This window comes from Plasmodium chabaudi (genome assembly GCF_900002335.3).
Source record: "Plasmodium chabaudi chabaudi strain AS genome assembly, chromosome: 3".
Lineage (NCBI taxonomy): Eukaryota > Apicomplexa > Aconoidasida > Haemosporida > Plasmodiidae > Plasmodium > Plasmodium chabaudi.
Window position 1 is genome coordinate 187,815 of NC_030103.2, and position 17,500 is coordinate 205,314.

General features: G+C 25.4%; 4 protein-coding genes across 4 annotated transcripts; 3 read left to right on the forward strand and 1 right to left on the reverse strand.

Moving 5' to 3' along the window:
• Window positions 1-53: 53 nt before the first annotated feature.
• On the reverse strand, window positions 54-3,968 carry PCHAS_0305900 (DNA repair protein RAD2, putative; the record flags this gene model as incomplete). The annotated part of the gene is made up of 1 exon (XM_016799577.1): window positions 54-3,968. The coding sequence occupies one exon, from the start codon at window positions 3,966-3,968 to the stop codon at window positions 54-56; it is 3,915 nt and encodes a 1,304-aa protein (XP_016653169.1).
• Window positions 3,969-4,873: 905 nt separating this feature from the next.
• On the forward strand, window positions 4,874-5,976 carry PCHAS_0306000 (cysteine desulfuration protein SufE, putative; the record flags this gene model as incomplete). The annotated part of the gene is made up of 4 exons (XM_016799585.1): window positions 4,874-5,235; window positions 5,411-5,489; window positions 5,598-5,679; window positions 5,768-5,976. The coding sequence occupies 4 exons, from the start codon at window positions 4,874-4,876 to the stop codon at window positions 5,974-5,976; spliced, it is 732 nt and encodes a 243-aa protein (XP_016653170.1).
• A 2,066-nt stretch (window positions 5,977-8,042) lies between these two features.
• PCHAS_0306100 (pantothenate transporter, putative) lies at window positions 8,043-9,671 on the forward strand (the record flags this gene model as incomplete). Its single annotated transcript, XM_732926.2, has 1 exon — window positions 8,043-9,671. The coding sequence occupies one exon, from the start codon at window positions 8,043-8,045 to the stop codon at window positions 9,669-9,671; it is 1,629 nt and encodes a 542-aa protein (XP_738019.2).
• A 1,223-nt stretch (window positions 9,672-10,894) lies between these two features.
• PCHAS_0306200 (pentafunctional AROM polypeptide, putative) lies at window positions 10,895-17,159 on the forward strand (the record flags this gene model as incomplete). Its single annotated transcript, XM_016799598.1, has 4 exons — window positions 10,895-11,020; window positions 11,233-11,812; window positions 11,916-12,005; window positions 12,097-17,159. 4 exons carry the CDS (start codon window positions 10,895-10,897, stop codon window positions 17,157-17,159), a joined length of 5,859 nt encoding a protein of 1,952 aa, XP_016653171.1.
• Window positions 17,160-17,500: the final 341 nt, after the last annotated feature.

Consider the following 17,500-nt stretch of genomic DNA (forward strand, 5'->3'; position numbering starts at 1 on the left):
ATAAAAAAAATAAAAAAATATATATCGAAAAAATGAATGATAGTAAGACATGGCTATGCATCTTTCTGGTTTCCTTTTTTGGAAGCAGAATTTTTAATTGTTTCCTTTCTCTTTTTAATATGCTTTAATGCATTTGACATTCTTTTTGATACTACAATTCCCGAAGGATTGGCATCTATCAGGTTAGACATTTCGTTAGTCACATTCGGTTGATTCGAACTATTGTCACTCCATTCACTATTATTATCTGCATTCTGTTTGGATGTTGATTTTTTTTTTCGGGGTGTAGTATTTTTTTTTGGGGTAGTACTTTTTTTTTTGTTCCGAATCGTGTTTATCAAATCATCAACGGATTTTCGCTTTTTTTCAATGACAGGAAAAAAGTCTTCTATTCGTAGTTGGTAACTTCGAACCTTAACGTTATATTTTTTTAGTATGGGATCTAAAACATTAAAAATTTTTTCTTCGGAAATATTTGTAGTTTTATTTAAGTAATGTATAATATTATTCATGTTAGGAGGATGCCATTCAAATTTTTTAATATCTTTACAAACTTTTGGATATTTAAAACATTTATAAACTTCTCTATCTGGAAAATTTTTAGGAAATATCCAATTTAATTTATAATTTTTATGAGTGTTTAAAAAATGTTTTATTTCATCGGAATAATTATTTTCATCATTTTCTTGATATAAATGTCTAAGAGGATTTGAAACTATTTCTTTTAAAATTTTTAAATCGTCAAATGTAGGAAATGCCTTAACGACTTCTAAAGCATTGACAATACCAATCCCATGTACACCTACTGTATAATCACAACCACATAACATCGATATATTTATCAAATCGTCTTGATATAATCCTAATTTCCTTTCTATTAAATTTTTTTCATATACTTCAACTGTTTTTTTTTTATTAAAAAAATTTTTAATTATAGTTTTGCCACTAAAAACTATTACATCTGAATCATCACTAATTATTGCATCGCAATAATTATTATTATTTAAATATGAACATTGAGCTTCAGCTTCACAAGGTGATTGTATATATGGTATTCCAAAAAAATTTAATAATAATTTTATATCTTCATTCATTTCTTCATTTATTGTAATATTTGTATTTTTCAACCTTTTATATTCTTTCATTAATTCTTCCCCTTCTTTTTGTTTTTCGTTCAATCTACTATCTATTGTTTTTTCATCCATATCTTTATCAATTCCTTCCAACCCCTGAATAACTTCTTCATTCTCAATCACCTTCGACTCACCAAATGCGTCTAGTACTTCTTTGTTGTTCAAGAAATTCTCAAGCAAGTCTCCCTCACCCGTATTTTTCAAATCAATTTTTTTTTTTATAAGAATATTATTCATTATCTCTTTAGTCAAAAACTTTTGAGCGCGCCCCCCATCGGCCTCCTCAGCCGTGCCACCCTCCTCGATGACTTCAACAACGTCAGCCAGTTCAACCACTTCAGCAATGGCATCGCCCTCGGTCTCGACCTCCTTTACATCACCTGCATCTGTCGCCTTTACATCATCTGCATCTGTCACCTTTGGAGTGGCATTGTCCGACTGCTCGTCCTTTCCCATCGCCTCTTTGTCGCTCGGCAAAACGACCACATCATCATCGCCAAGACTAGCCAAAGGCTCCTTCCCATGGGCAATCGACTCAAAGCTTGAGGAGGACGACGCAGATGATGAAACACAAACAACTGGCTCAGGGGGAGTAGCTACCAAAATGTTTGATTGCTCCTTTACATTTTCAGCATCATCATTATCATCTATTATAATTTCTTCATATTGTTTATTTATTTCTACTTCTGTATTATTTTTTTCTTCTAATTTGTTTATCTCTAAATTTGTAAATTCATCGGGTTTTAATTCTGTTTCCTCGATAATAAAAAATGAGTCGTCTGTATTTCCATCCTGAACCCGTTTTGAAATAGATTCTGCTTCGTGTTCATTATTTGCATTATATTCATTTTTCTCACCATTTACCGCTTCTTCATTTTTCATCGCAAAAAAATCTTCTCCAAATAGGTCCTCATCATTCATTAGTAGGCTTTCCTTATAATCGGTCAGCAATTTGGTGGGTGTCACTTTCTCAGCATCTGTCTTGTTCATCCCAACTTCATCAGTGTCAGTAGCTTTTCCAATCTCTGCATCTTCGGCCATGTCCACTGCATTTGGAATGCTCGCCATTTCAGGGGGTTCTTCATCGTCCTCTACTTCGATAACCGCATCAAAATTTTGTACTCCAGGGCCTCCCAATATTTCATTTAAAAAAGATTCTTTACCTTTTTTTTTTTTCTTACGTTTTGTAATAGTATCTTTAATATCATTATAATTTCTAGCAGTTAAATTTTCATTAAATTTTTTTGATAAATTAGTATTAATAATTAATTCTCCATCTAATTTTTCATTTTGAATATTTTCTGCCATCTTTATTTTTAATTTTTCAATTTCAAAATCTGTTTTAATCATTCTAATATATGTTTCAATTTGAACTTGTGAAAAAATATCCATATCATCTTTTGATTTTATAGCCTTTAGTCTATTATCTGCATACCATTCCTCTTTTATATCTTGCAATATTCTATATTGTAATTTGACTGGCAATTTTTCAAACACTTCTTTATTTATCTCTTTAAACAATGGGATTTTTATCTCTTCATTATTTACGTAATACACTTTATATTCATCTTTCCCCTCTACAAATAGATTATTCGTTGGCATCTCTAAAACGTTTATTTCTTTTGAATTCATTTTATTTTCCGATTTGATATAGCTCATAATGTTTGCTTCGACACTCATTTCGTTTTCGCCATTTTCACCATTCTCAACCACCTCGACCTCTTCATCCCCCATCTCTGCTTCTTCATTACTTAATAACATAGTTGTTGATATATTTGAAAAAACATTTTTATCACATTTATTTGAATATTTTTGTTCTGCTTCTTTCATTTTTTTTGTAACTTCATCAATATTTATATTAAAATTATTTATATCTATAATATCAACTGTCCTTCGCATAGATAAGAATCCTTTGAAATCTTCGGGTATACCTGCATAGTATTTTTTTCTTATCATATTTTTTGTCATAACGATATCATCAACTATTTCATCATTCGTTTCTGCTACTAATTCAGTACCAGATTTTGTTACTTCTTTATTCTGCTCCAATTTAGAAACATCTTCATCGGTAAGCATAAGAACTTTATTTTTTATTTTATTTAAATCATCCGTATTGTTATTACAAATGTTTAATACTTCCTTTGCTGTTATTTTTACACTTCCAACATTTTCAGAAATTTTATTTAATGATTCATTATTTTCTTTTATATCTTCATATATTTCAATCAAATTACTTGTACCCAATTTATTTAATTCATTATTCAATGGATTTGTATCTTCTTGTTTTTCTTTCTCTACTAAATCAGGATTGTTATTGTCTTTTTCATTGAGAAGGTCTTTGTTTTTTTTGGAAATATTTATACCATCTTTCTTTTCTTTTTGTTTTTTCAACAATTTTAATAAACTTTTATGATAATAATTATATATTAATTTTTCTGCTGTTTTTTTAACCTTCTCTTCATTATTTTTTCTTTTTAGATTTCGTTGAAATATAGTTCGTTTTTTTAATTCAGGAGGAGTACCATCAAAAATAAAGATCGGTCTTATATTATAATATAACAATTTACATATTCTTAAAAAGAAAAAATATAAATGTCCTTTTTTCAAATTACTTAATTTTAAATCGCTATTTTGTTCGCTAAAATCTAACCATAAATCATTAAATACTCCTAAGTCATCAAAATTATTATTTCGTGAACTTTTTAAATTGTTTCCATATATTAATTCATATAACCATATACTTACATCAATTGCTATTCTCTTTCCTGTAAATATTTCAGGATTAACACGAACACCTATAGGTGCTACTATAGACCAAAGTCCTTTCACTCCCATCTTTCTTCTCCCTTACTACTATTCCATTACATAAGTTTATTTTTTTTTTTTTTTTACTTTAATTCGAGTAACCTTTATATTACTCCTAACTTGAGATCTTCTTTTCTCATGTTTTATATACCATCCTCATAATTTGGACCATCCTACTTTTTTTTTTTCAATTTAAAAGATAATTAAAAGATACAACATTTCTGTTTATAATTATGTCATCATTTTATTACAAGCAAGTTGGAATCGTTACAAACATCCTTCAAATATTTTTCAAATGTTTTTCAAATATTTTTTAAAAATTATAAATAAAAGAATATCTCTATAATAATGTCAGCCTTATTCGTAAATTATATCTCACACATGCTTATATATATATTATATATGTTTTTTTTTTTTTTTTTTTTTTTTTTTTTTTTTTTAAAATGAAATAAGTTTACTCGGATTAATAAAAAACAAATTTTATAAAAAAAAATTGTCGTATTTATTTTTATTCCTATATTTTATCAAATTTATTAGCTCGTTTTTATAAAAAAAATAAGTGGATATATAATTTTATTTTTCCACATAATTTTATATATTTTGTTGTCATATTCGATTTCCCATTTGTATTTTATTCTCAATGTATATAATTTTTTATGCATTAAAAAGTAAGAAAAATGAAATATGGTTAATATATAATATGAAAACAAAGAAATATATTTCAAATATAAAATAAGAGGGTTTATCGAGCTGCTATGTAGACTTTTTTTCATTGTCGCGCTGTTTTAACACACATATGTACGTAGTACTTATTAAATGTGTAATTATGCTGGGAATATTTACATTTTTTTAAGGATGACTATTTTTTTTAATACGGCTTTTGCTTGCAACTGTTAAGGCATGCTTTAAATTTGCTAAAAATTAAAAGCGAGAAAATGCATAGAAATAAAATAATACAAATATGTATTACATACATACTATACATTATTTTATTCTCATCGATCAATGGTACAAAAATTGATAAAAAAAATATTACCAATATCAATACTTATAGCATAAGAAATGCAAACAAATTTGTAGCCCAATTGCATAAACAAAAGAAAGAAAAAAAAAAATTATTCATAAAAAATTATCAACTACAAAATAAAAAACGAATAAATTATTTAAAGACAATTTTTGATAACATATCGGGGAACCAATCTCCTCAAAATTCAGATATAGATAGTTATAATTTAACTCCCAAATTAAAAAAAACAGTCCAATTTTTTCAATCACTGTCTAATAATCCATATAATAAGTATGAACAAGATATTCAAATAAGTCTCCTATAATATAAACCATGCTTAGGCATATGCACACATGTCATTTTAATTTTATATTATGTCACCAAAAAAGCTGTGAACTAGCTTTTTCTCACAAATATTTTTTATTTTATATGCTATATGCTTGCCTTTTTTAATAACTATTTTTAGAAGTCAGGAGGTCATATTAATGGGAAAGAAATGTCCACCCATGCCAAATGAATTGAAAACAAGACAAAATCAAGTTTTGGTAAAAAAATAACATCAAACATGTAGTACAATATGATCCGCTTTTTTTTTAATGAAACAGTTCAGTACTAATTAATTTGACACATAAAATGTGCTTCCACTTTTGTAGGGATGCCAATCAACGGTGTATATATATCCAAAAGTGAAATTACAAGATAACAAAAAAATTATTGACTGGTTAGGATATTCAGGTTAGATATACATATTTTATGAATTGAAAAGTTTTATATGCACACATTTTTTACACCATTTTATTTATAAATTGTAAATTAATTATAGACGGATTGTTGACAAAAGGGATAGTATATATTTTAATTGATGGTTTGAGCGGATATACCCCTGAAGAAATAATAAAAGTAAATCCCAATTTTATTTCCTTAACTGGAATTTCAGATTTTTTAACAATGAGCAGAATAAATGGATATTTAAATATTATGAATAAAATAAAAATATTTTCCGAACAAATTATTAAAAATATAGAATACTAATTTGTCCTTGTTTTGTTGTCTTTTTTTTTTATGATTTTCTCCATAATTTTTTTGTACAATTGCATTAATTTGAAGTAAATTTTTTCCTTTTAAGAATACAATGCATGTTATTTAAAGTTTCTTTTTTTTTAATTCTCTAAAATTTTTATAAATAAATTTCAACTTTTGTTAAATTTTTTTTTGTCCAAATTTTGAAAAGTATAAAAATCGTAAACATTAAAAAAAATTATAAAAAAAAAAAAAGACACTTTCCAATGTGTACATAATATTATATAATATATATCAATAACATTATTTTAATTTTTTTTTTTTTACCTTAACAAGTAATGTTAAAAACTCAAAATTGTCTATAACGTTTAAAAAAAAACATGAATATTTTTTTTTTTTTATATTATTTATATGAATTTGTAATAATTTATAGCAATTTTATATTAATATAGTATATTATATATTAACATATTTTTTTTTATAATTTTGGCTAGTGCATTTTTTGTTTTTTTTAAGTGAACAATTTTCGCAATAATATATCAATAATGATAAATAATGTGAAATAATTATACCACGGAAAATTAAAGTGTTAAATATTATATATTAAATAATTTGCAGACAGTTATTTAAATTAATTCATATATAATTTTTGATTTTAATTTTTTCTGAATAAATAATAATCCTTGTGCATTTTTGCATTACGAAAGTGAGTAAATAGGAAATAAAAAAAAAAAATATATATATATATATATATATACATATACATACATATGCATACATAATTGTGTGTTTACTTCCCCAGAAAAAATAATAATAACACATAATATATACACATACGATTTCATATGCAGACATAACTAAAGTTGTAAATAATTCACTGCATTCCGTTTTAAATGTCATTATAATGATGCATTACTGCTTTTCATAAAAAAACAGACGCATGCTTTATAAAAAGTTGTGAAATGCTATTCCCAAATTATTAAAGCGAACTTCAAATCACTGAAAATTATATATATTTATTACGTGATATTTTATAAGACATCATTTTAATGTTAGTGATTAATTTTATTTTTTGTATTTTTGTTTCTACATATTTTATGCGTTTTTTTAAGTTTCCAATTTTGTATTTTCCAACCGTCTTATTTTATTGTTACATATATTCATTTTAATATATATTTTTTTTTTTTTACTTTTTATTTTTAATTAGCTATTTAATATTTTTATACGTTTTTAATTGTTTTTTTTTTCATATAATATAGTGCCATGCAACTAAAGAATATATATAACAACAAAATATAGAACTAAATAAAGTACATATTTATTACTTTCCTTTTTCCGCGCAATGTATTTTCGATTTTGTACATAAATATTTGTCTATGCCATTATTTTCGATTTAAATCGCATACATAAGTCCTTATATATGTACATATTTATTCGTATAGCTATAATTAATTATTTACCTTTTATTATTTAAACTTTTCTACGGCTTTACTTACAAGTATACTTTACATTACACCTTTTTTTTATTTTGCCCTTTGCTCGCTTTTTGTAGCAATATTAGTTCTTACATTTTTATATCTACTATAGTTATGCAATAATTCTTTGTTATTTTATTGTTTTACTTTTTTCATACAGGAAATTATATGATTGACATGGGTCACTGAAATGTAATTCTATTTCAAATAATACAACATATCGAACAATAGACCTACTTCAAAATAATCGAATTAAATTAGTATATCGAATATCATGATTTTGGGCAATGAAAATAGCCATAGATAAAAATATAGGGAGCAGCACATTTCGAGTTACTGTTTCGAATTTTATATGGATATACATACACATAATTTTTTTTGTTATTTGATTTTGTTTCTCTTTATTCATTACTCGTGAATTATTATTTCATCAATCCAGCTAATACACACAAAGAAACCATCGCAAACATTTTCTTACAATTTTTTATGAACGCAAATTTTCGATTAATGTGATGTCATGCATTAAGACAAAAATATTATAGAGAAAACAACATATTACATAATTGCAAAAAAAAAATTGATATATAGATAGACAGATATATAATGAATGTCGATTCCTATACCCAGAACAGGAAAGCGAGTTTTCCCATAAATAATGTACTATCGGAAGAGACCGAAAAACTCGTTGATACGTATAAATATGAAGAAGAAGTAAATAATATTTTTAAAACTGGAGTTTCAAAATTCAAAAAAAATGGAAAGAATAGTATGGCATTTCATAAATCCTTGGCTGTAGTAAATGTAGCAGCAGGATTAGATGGATGTGATGATCAATTATTACCAGCAAGTTTTAGAGCATTAGAAGCAGATTTAAATTTACATCCATCATTATTAGGATATATAACATTAGCTCAAACATTAATGTTAAGTTTGTTTAGTCCAATATGGGGTTTTTTATCAGATAAATATTCGAGAAAATGGATGTTAGTATTTGGTACAGCTTTATGGGGAATAGCAACTATATTTTTGGCAAATATAAATGACTTTACACATATAATAATTTTTAGAGCAATAAATGGATTAGCTTTAGGTAGTATTGGTCCTATATCACAAAGTATATTAGCAGATGCAGCAAAAAATGAATCTTTAGGTTTATCTTTTGGTATTGTACAATTATCTTCTAGTATTGGTCGATTAATTGGAGGTGTTGTTACTACAACTGTTTCGATGAAATACTTTGGAACCATTCGAGGTTGGAGATTATGTTTTATTGTAGTTGGTGCTTTAAGTATATTATTAAGTATTATTGTTGCCTTTTTTGTAGAAGATGCACCGAGACAAGTAAGAATAAATAGAAAAGAAACTAACTCTTACATGGGAGAAAGTATAATTGATAATAATAATGAAACAATAATAGAACCACAACGAAGTCAATCATATATGGTATATCAAAACGTTAAGGAAATGCTTAAAGATAGTTTATCTAAAAAAAGTATAATAATAATATTGTTGGAAGGTTTTACTGGTACAATTCCATGGCTAGCTTTAAGTTTTAATACAATGTTTTTTCAATATTGTGATTTAAGTGATTTACAAGCAGCAGTAATAACAGGATTTTTATTAATTGGATCTGCTTTAGGAGGAGTATTAGGAGGTCATTTTGGTGACATAATGCATAATATATCAAATAAACATGGTCGACCCTTTTTAGGTCAGCTAGCTATGTTTGGTAGAGTACCATTAGTTATATTAACATATTTAGTGATACCTAAAAGAAAAGAAAGTTTTGAATTATTTGTTTTATCTTGTTTTTTTTTGGGTTTATCATCAATAGCTGGTGTAGCAGTAAATCGACCAATTGTATCCGATATTATAAGACCAGATTATAGAGGTACTATTTTTTCATTAACTATAGCCATTGAAGGTGTTGGGTCTTCATTAATTGGTGCCCCATTATTTGGTTATCTAGCTGAAGAAGTATTTCATTATAGAAATAATAATTTATTAATTTCCGATATGACTACAGAATTTAGAAGTCATAATGCAGAGGCTCTTTCAAAAACATTGTTATATCTTACTGCAGTACCATGGATGTTATCTTTTGTTTTTTATTCGCTTCTTCATTTTACTTATGGAGCAGAATATTCCAAGATGAACCAAATTATTGAATCGGAATATAAGTATGATGATGAAGATGATGATGAAACCATGGTAGGTAAAGGTATGACATAATTAAATCTTTTCAAATAGGATAGTACCTAACCATTTTAGAGTCGCATATATTGTATACTAGATAAATTTTAAAAAAAAATAAAATTAATTAAAAATAATTTACTATAAATTCGGTCTTTTAAAAAATTAATAAAAAAAATGGACAAAACAAAAAAATAAATTATTTGAGCAAATTCAATAATTAAATTATAAACCCATATGAATGAGAAACAGTTAGTAACATATTTCTTATTTGTTATAATTTTTTTTATTCATATGTGCATTCGTTCAATCGCTTTATACGTTCCATTTTTCACACCATTTTTCTATATTTCTTTGCTTTATATATATATACTTTATTTGAAAACCTTGCATGCATTTCCGCTTTATTCCAACTCCGTCTTTAATATATTTCCTATTTTTTTATTACGACACCTTTTGTATGTTGCATATTATTACACAAAGCAATTATTTTTTTTCTTTGCTTTATTCTTTACATATTTAAACTTCTTTTTCTGAAATATTTTTATTAATACTTTATTATTTTCTCCGGTCAAAATAGCCGAGCAAAGGAATGCTATTCAAATATATAAGCATAACAAATTAGCTAACCAAAAAATTATATTTTTCGTGCAGTTCTACCTTGATGAATATATATATACACACGAGTTTCTTTTCACAGGTTGCGACCAACATAATTACAAACATGTGGCATATTTTCCCTTTTTAAGTAATATAAAAATGTTGAAATAATTAAAAAAAATATAAATTATCAATATTTTTATTTCTATAGATAAATTAATATATAGCTAGCCAAAATTAGAGATAGTAAAAAATTGTTTTAAATCCAAAATGGGGATATGAAATTTAGGACAATATATAATTATAAAAAAGGCATAGTTGGATTTACATAGTGAATATAACTTTCGATATTTATCATATTAGTCATGTTCCATTTTTTTATGAATAAATAGGTATTTTAAGCTGGCTATAAATTTTATAAAAAGTATGCGAAAATAATTTATCTATGCATGTATGTAAATTATATGCAAAAAAATAATCATAGGATAATTAAGGAATCCTATAAATGCATTAATCCTACAAAAAAAAACGAAGAAAAAATAGGACTACATTTTTAGTAATATGTATCTATATATAAAATAAATTTTTATTATAAAAATATGTAATTAAATTTAGTTAAATATGGTTATATACCTTTGTTTGATGCCTTTTTTCCTTTAACTATGCAAGAAATAGCATTAGAGGAAAATATACCCATACACAATACATTTCAGGAACATAATGAATTTAAATATGAAAATGTACATGTAGAAAATACTCTATCACCATTCTTCGAATCCTTTCAATTGGTAAAAAACAAATTAACACAATTGCTCACACATGTATATCAGTTTCTACAACTGCATATTTGCATTCTTTGAAATGTGAATTATAACCTATATAACATTCATCATTTCACAAATGCATAGTAACACCCAATTGAATAATAACCCTTTTTAACGATTTAAAAGTTATTAAAATGTGTATGTATATATGAATATTTTTTTTTGAAACTTTTCAGAAAAGGAGTGACCATGGAAGTTACATAATCATTATTGATTATAAGCTACTCCTAAAAATAAAAAAAAAACTTTTTAAAATTATAGCTTTTCTTCTAAATAAAGAAAATGGAAAATCATCACGAATAAGCCAAGCACAAAATGTACTAAACACAAGTGATATCATTACAAAGACGAGAAAGAAAAATGAACATAATGATATAGAAGAGCAAAAAAATTCACACACAACATATATACAGATTGATAAAAAAAATTATGAACAAGTCATGCAAAATGGAGATGAAAAAGAACGTAAAAATCTTGCCGGACAGGAAAAAAATGCATTTAATAAGAACATACTAATCGAAAAATATCAAAATATAATTCAAGAAATAGTTGATAATGATAAAATAAATACATTTGAGATAGAAAATGTTCGAATTGTTGTTACAAGGATAAAAAAGAAAGATCAAGAAGTTGACAAACTTGAAGATTTTATAGAAATTTTAAAAAAAATTCCCATTTCAAGCCAAAGTGAAATATTTGTTTTTTCAAATAAATGCATGATAGACATTTTACATGTTCTCCATAACCATTTTAAAGGTTAAATAAAAATTTTGATTTTCAAATAAAAGGAAAAATAAAAAATACATACCTATGCACATTACACAATTTCATTATTTTTTTTTTTCCGAACAAAATGCAGCGACCAAAATATATGCATTCCCCCTTAGTATCCGTTCAGCAATTACAATAACCCAAGAAATATCTCGGATCCCGAATAATCCCATCTCAAGTAAGCAAACAAAAATAAGCATTATACAAATTAATATGAAAAAAATAATAAATGGATTAGTAATTTCTTTCCCTGTTTTATCTCTATACAGTTTACGTGGCTATTTGCCTACTTTCACCCGCAAATGAAAAGGAGTGCACATTTGGTTTGACGGAAGCACTAAGACTTGGAATTCTGAACGATAAAAAACTTTATATAAAAATAAAAGAAAACGATTTAAATTATTTTCAAAATAGATTGAAATATATAATATGCAAGTGCATACAAAATAGAGAAGATATAATAAAAAAATGGTCCAGCAGTGTAAACTATATGAATATTCTTCATTTTGGTAACGTTGTAGGGAGTGCAATAAAAAGGGTATTTAGTCAAATTCCAAGTTGTGAAAATTATAAAAACGGATATAATATTTATGGAATTTATTATGAATTAAAAATATTACACGAAATTCATAAAATAAGTATGCTTTTATTTCTTGATATTGAACAAGTTATGGCAAAATATAAGTTAAACTATAAATTAAATCAAAATTTTCTTAATTACTATACTAAAGATATAATTACATTTTTACACAAAACATATTGTTCTAAAGGGAATAACGAAATTCCTATTGTCCACCTAACAGACATAAATAAAATAAAACCCGATGTTATAATAAAAGTACCATTGTCTATATTTTGTAAAGTCTTATCTCCTATAGTTTCAATTTCAGCATGCTCAAATTTGATATCATTAAATATGTTTTGGAGCCCCCCAAAAATGGAAATGACCAATGGGAAAAATTTTAATTTTTTATTTATAAAAAATGTTGGTAATAAATCAGAAACTATTCGTGTGATCTATACTAGTTGTATGAGTACGCAAAGTGTTATCCTTAAAAATGTTAATCTATGTTTTGATGTTGCTTTGTTTATTAAAATTTTAAAGGATTTAAAATTTGATATATGTTTGAAAAAAAAAACGAAGGAAACATATAAAAGCATATTTGACAAAATAGATAAGGGCCATATTGCAACATACAAGTGTAAACAAAATGAATATCATTTATCAATTACTGGAAATATAGACAACAGAAACTCAATGTTTTTATTTAAAAATTTTATATTTCAAGATAAAATAATATTTAATGTATATAATTCAGGAACTGTTTGTCGATTAATATTACCATTGTTGTGCTTATATATATGTAAACAAAATTTAAAAGCAAAAAAAGAAAACAAAACATTATTAAAATTTATTGTGTTAAAAGGAAATAAACAAATGGAATCTGTTCGAATTATAAGCCCATTAGTTAAAGTGATTCAAAAGTCTTTTAAATATATAAAAATTATTTATTTAAAAAAAGAAAATTATTTACCAATTCAAATATCTGTAAAAACAGAAAAACTAAAAAGTTATAATATTTTTTTGTCAAGCAATATGTTTATCGATAATTCGGCATCAAGCCAATTCGTATCATCTATGCTACTGATTTCGCCTTTCTCAGAAACGAGCACTTCCATACATTTGCTATACAAAAAGGTTCGTAAACAAGGCTACAAAAAAGGTTGTAAAAAAGGATGCAGCATATATAGGGATAAATTTTTTAAAATGCGAACGAACAAAATTAATTATTGTAACTCATTGGATAATGTCTTTAAAAAAAATATTTATAGAAAAGGTTTGAATCCAAAAGAGTTGTCATATTACAAATGTAGTTATAACAAAGCATTTTTAGAAATTGTCCACCCCAAAAAAGATAAAAAATTTGGGGAAACTAAAATGTGTGCAAATGGTGAAGTACGGAATGGAAGTTTACGAAGGAGGCAAGAAAACAGAATACGTATACAAAAATCGAATCATTTTTTAAAAAGATTAAATAAAACATATTTTGAAACTACTTCAAAAGCTTTCATCGATTTAACTGTGAATGTAATGAAATTATGGGGTGTAAAAGTTTATATACAAAATTGTAACTACATCATAAAAAAGGAAAAGGTGTCAAAAAATTTCTCTTACTTTTCCTATTGTTTAGCCAAGAAAAAAGCAGAAAAAAAATCTGTACTATATCATAAAAAAGGGTATTGGAAAAACATGTGTAGGTATACTCATTTTCGTTGTGCCAAATTAAGTAGGCCCCGTTGGAGTGGAAGTAAAAGTGTTGTTAAAAGGGTTAAGTACTACAAGATGGGAATCAGATATGAACAAAACAAAAGAGAGAAAGATAAAACCGTTTTAGGCAGTTCACAATTGAATGGTAATAATATCGCTTGTAAGCATGCATACAGAATATGCAACGATCTAGGACTTTATTTTTATTTTATTGTTGGATGTATAATAAAAAAAATAAATTGTAGTTTTGTTTTAAACTTATGTCTAAGCAATGTTATGATGAAAAGAGTGAGCCCAAAATATTATAAAATAAAATATGTTATGATTCAAAAAAATGTGCAAAATTATTTTTTACTAAATTTGTTACTACTATTAGATGTGGACATATATATAAAAAGGGAATCTTCTGAACAAGTCAGATTATTTTTAATCACATCAAAGGGAGTGCATATGAAAATAGAGAGGAAATTGGATAAGATTTTCGAAAAAAGGAAAAGAGAAATGGGAAAAGCTGGCTCAACGAGGGAGCCAAATAATAAAATAAAATACCATGTCTTTGAAAAGATTCACATAAATTACTATTTTAATGATATAAATAAATTATTAACAAAAGTAGTTATAGATGCAGAATACTTTTCAGATGATTTTTTTCCGATTTGTGTTTTATTTTGTTATTATTTGATTATTCATAAAAGTGAAAATATATTATTTAAAATAAAAAATATACATAACCAGGATATTAAAGAGTCAATACGTATAAATAATGTTGTATACATACTTAAGATGTGTTTTCAAAATTTGGTTTTTATTTCATGTGACAGTAACAGTATATACATTACAAGGATTAGAAGCTGTATAGACAATTGCATATTCAGTATAAATAATAATAATAATAATCGTTTGGACTGCTCTAAAATGGGTTATAAGAAAAGCGCCATGTTTTACAACAACTCTAAATATGTAATGAGCAGTAATAATATATTATACTTATTTATAGATACAAAGAATGATCACAGAGTTATTTTTATGACTACTATATTGTCCCTTATTTTTCGAAACATTTTAATTGATAATTGTTTTCAAATTAAAAAAAGTTATCCTGAATTTTATGAGCATGTAAGGGAGTATCTACAAATAAATCTTAACTATTGCACATCTTTCGAACTAAAATTTAATTATTTTCCTCATATGAATAATTATAACATATCCAATGAAATGGCAATTCCATTATTTTCTGATCCCTCTCAAGACCAGACTAAAGAACACTCCACTGATTTAGTAAAAAAAAAAAAAAAAAAAAAAAAAAAATGGAAACCCAATTATATGAACTATTATGAAGTATGTAATGATTCAGAAGGGGAACTACCACAAAATGAAAATTATATGAAAAAATATAAATACGAAGATATAACAAAAAATGATGTAAATATATATTATTTAATAAAAGAAATAAACCGCCTTAATGTAAATATAATATGTGGTATTCGTAATGTAGGAAAAACATATTTAGGGAACAAAATAAAAAATAGTTTTGTAATAGATATAGATGATTATGTATTTGAAAACGAAATTAAATTTGATAAAATTAAAATACGTGATTTTAGATATTATGAATATTTAACATTCGTTTCGGTACTATATATGTCTTACTGTATTTTAGCTCATAACCCATGTTCAAAAACTTATACAACGAAAGCAAACCAAGATCGGGACAAAGACAAAATATGGCATGTAGATAAATGTAAACAAATCCACAAAACTGATAACCTATTTTTTTTCATAAATAATGATGTAACTTTTTACAATAAAAAAATAAACGATTTATATAAATATATAAAATGTAGAATAAACAAATCAAATAATAATTATATTAATAATATTACCATAATATTAGGAGGTGGAATAATTGAGTTTGAAAAGTCAAGACATGTTATAAGTAAATTAAAAAATGTTATACTTATTAAAAGAGATGAAAAAGAATTATATGAAATATGTATAAATGATAAGATAAAACCAAAATTATCAGGAAATTTACATGAAATTATAAAAAATCGAACTAAAATATTTAACGAATTAAATATACCTTTTCATTTTTCAATACCTACAGAAAATTTCATAAATAAAAATATAAAAAATTTAAATGAAATACGAAATAATTTGATTGTTACTAGTTTTTTAAACTTTTTTAACTACAAATTTTATGCTAAGCCTATCATAAATCCTAAGCTTCTGCTTACTCAAGTTCTTTCTATAAATCTGGAGGACTTCCATTTATTTAATTATAAAACTATGGAATCGGATCATGAGTTTGTTGAGCTTGTTATTGAAGGGGATGGTGAAAATCGGAACAGTAGCAATAAAACCCGGAACGAAATATCAACAGGCAACTATGACTATTCACTAAGAGAGATGAATGCTAATTTCCCATTCATAGATTTCGAATTGCTAGATCTAGCCATTTTTATTATTCGATCTTATACATCTAAACCGATTATAATAAAATTATGTAAAAATATGACAAAGTCAGGCAAAATATATCTTAACTATATAATACGCACATTTTATAAATACAAAATTAACCTATTCGATATTGATGCTGATACTGATACGGATGGAAGTTGTGTAAACGTTTTAGAAGAAACAAATGAAAATTGTTTTTTCATCATTTCAAAAACTATAAGCGAAATGAATGAACTACAAAAGTGTATAAACCTAGTTAATCTATTTTATGTAGATTATCTAAAATTGTCATTTCATTTGTTTTCAAAACAAAATAAAGAACTACTCGATACTATTTTAAATAAACATTATAAAGATAAACTAAAAAATAAATCTTTGCAAAATCATAAGCAATATATAAATAAAAATGGAAAACATATTTTATTATATAATGTAGAACCTAAATATGATCCCTTTTCAGCCTTTTTATATAACCAAATAATAACCTTGAATTGTGAAAAGGAAAAGCAAAACAAAAGCCAACTATTATATCATAATTTCATGTATACTTATTATTATACAAATTGTATAGTTGCCATTTGTTATGCTGAAGATGATTTGTAGATATCCCTTTTATTTTTTTGTGCTTTAAAAATGCCACAATCGATTTTAAGTAAATCATTTTAAAAACAAAACAAGTTGTAATAATAAAAATGTAAATGAAAAAAAACATGAATCAAGTAAACGAAAGAAGCAGTTAAAAAAGCTGCAATAAAAATAGTGGTACTATTGTGGTACTATTGTGGTAAAAATGCACTTTCGGGGAGTCCCGAATTTTTAATTAAAACGAGGTAGCTAAAACGAGGTGGATAAAACGATTGGATTTTTGCTTATGCAATTTCTTTTTCAACAGAATATCCAACCCGATTAGCACCATTTTGAGATGCTTAAAAAAAAAAAAAAAA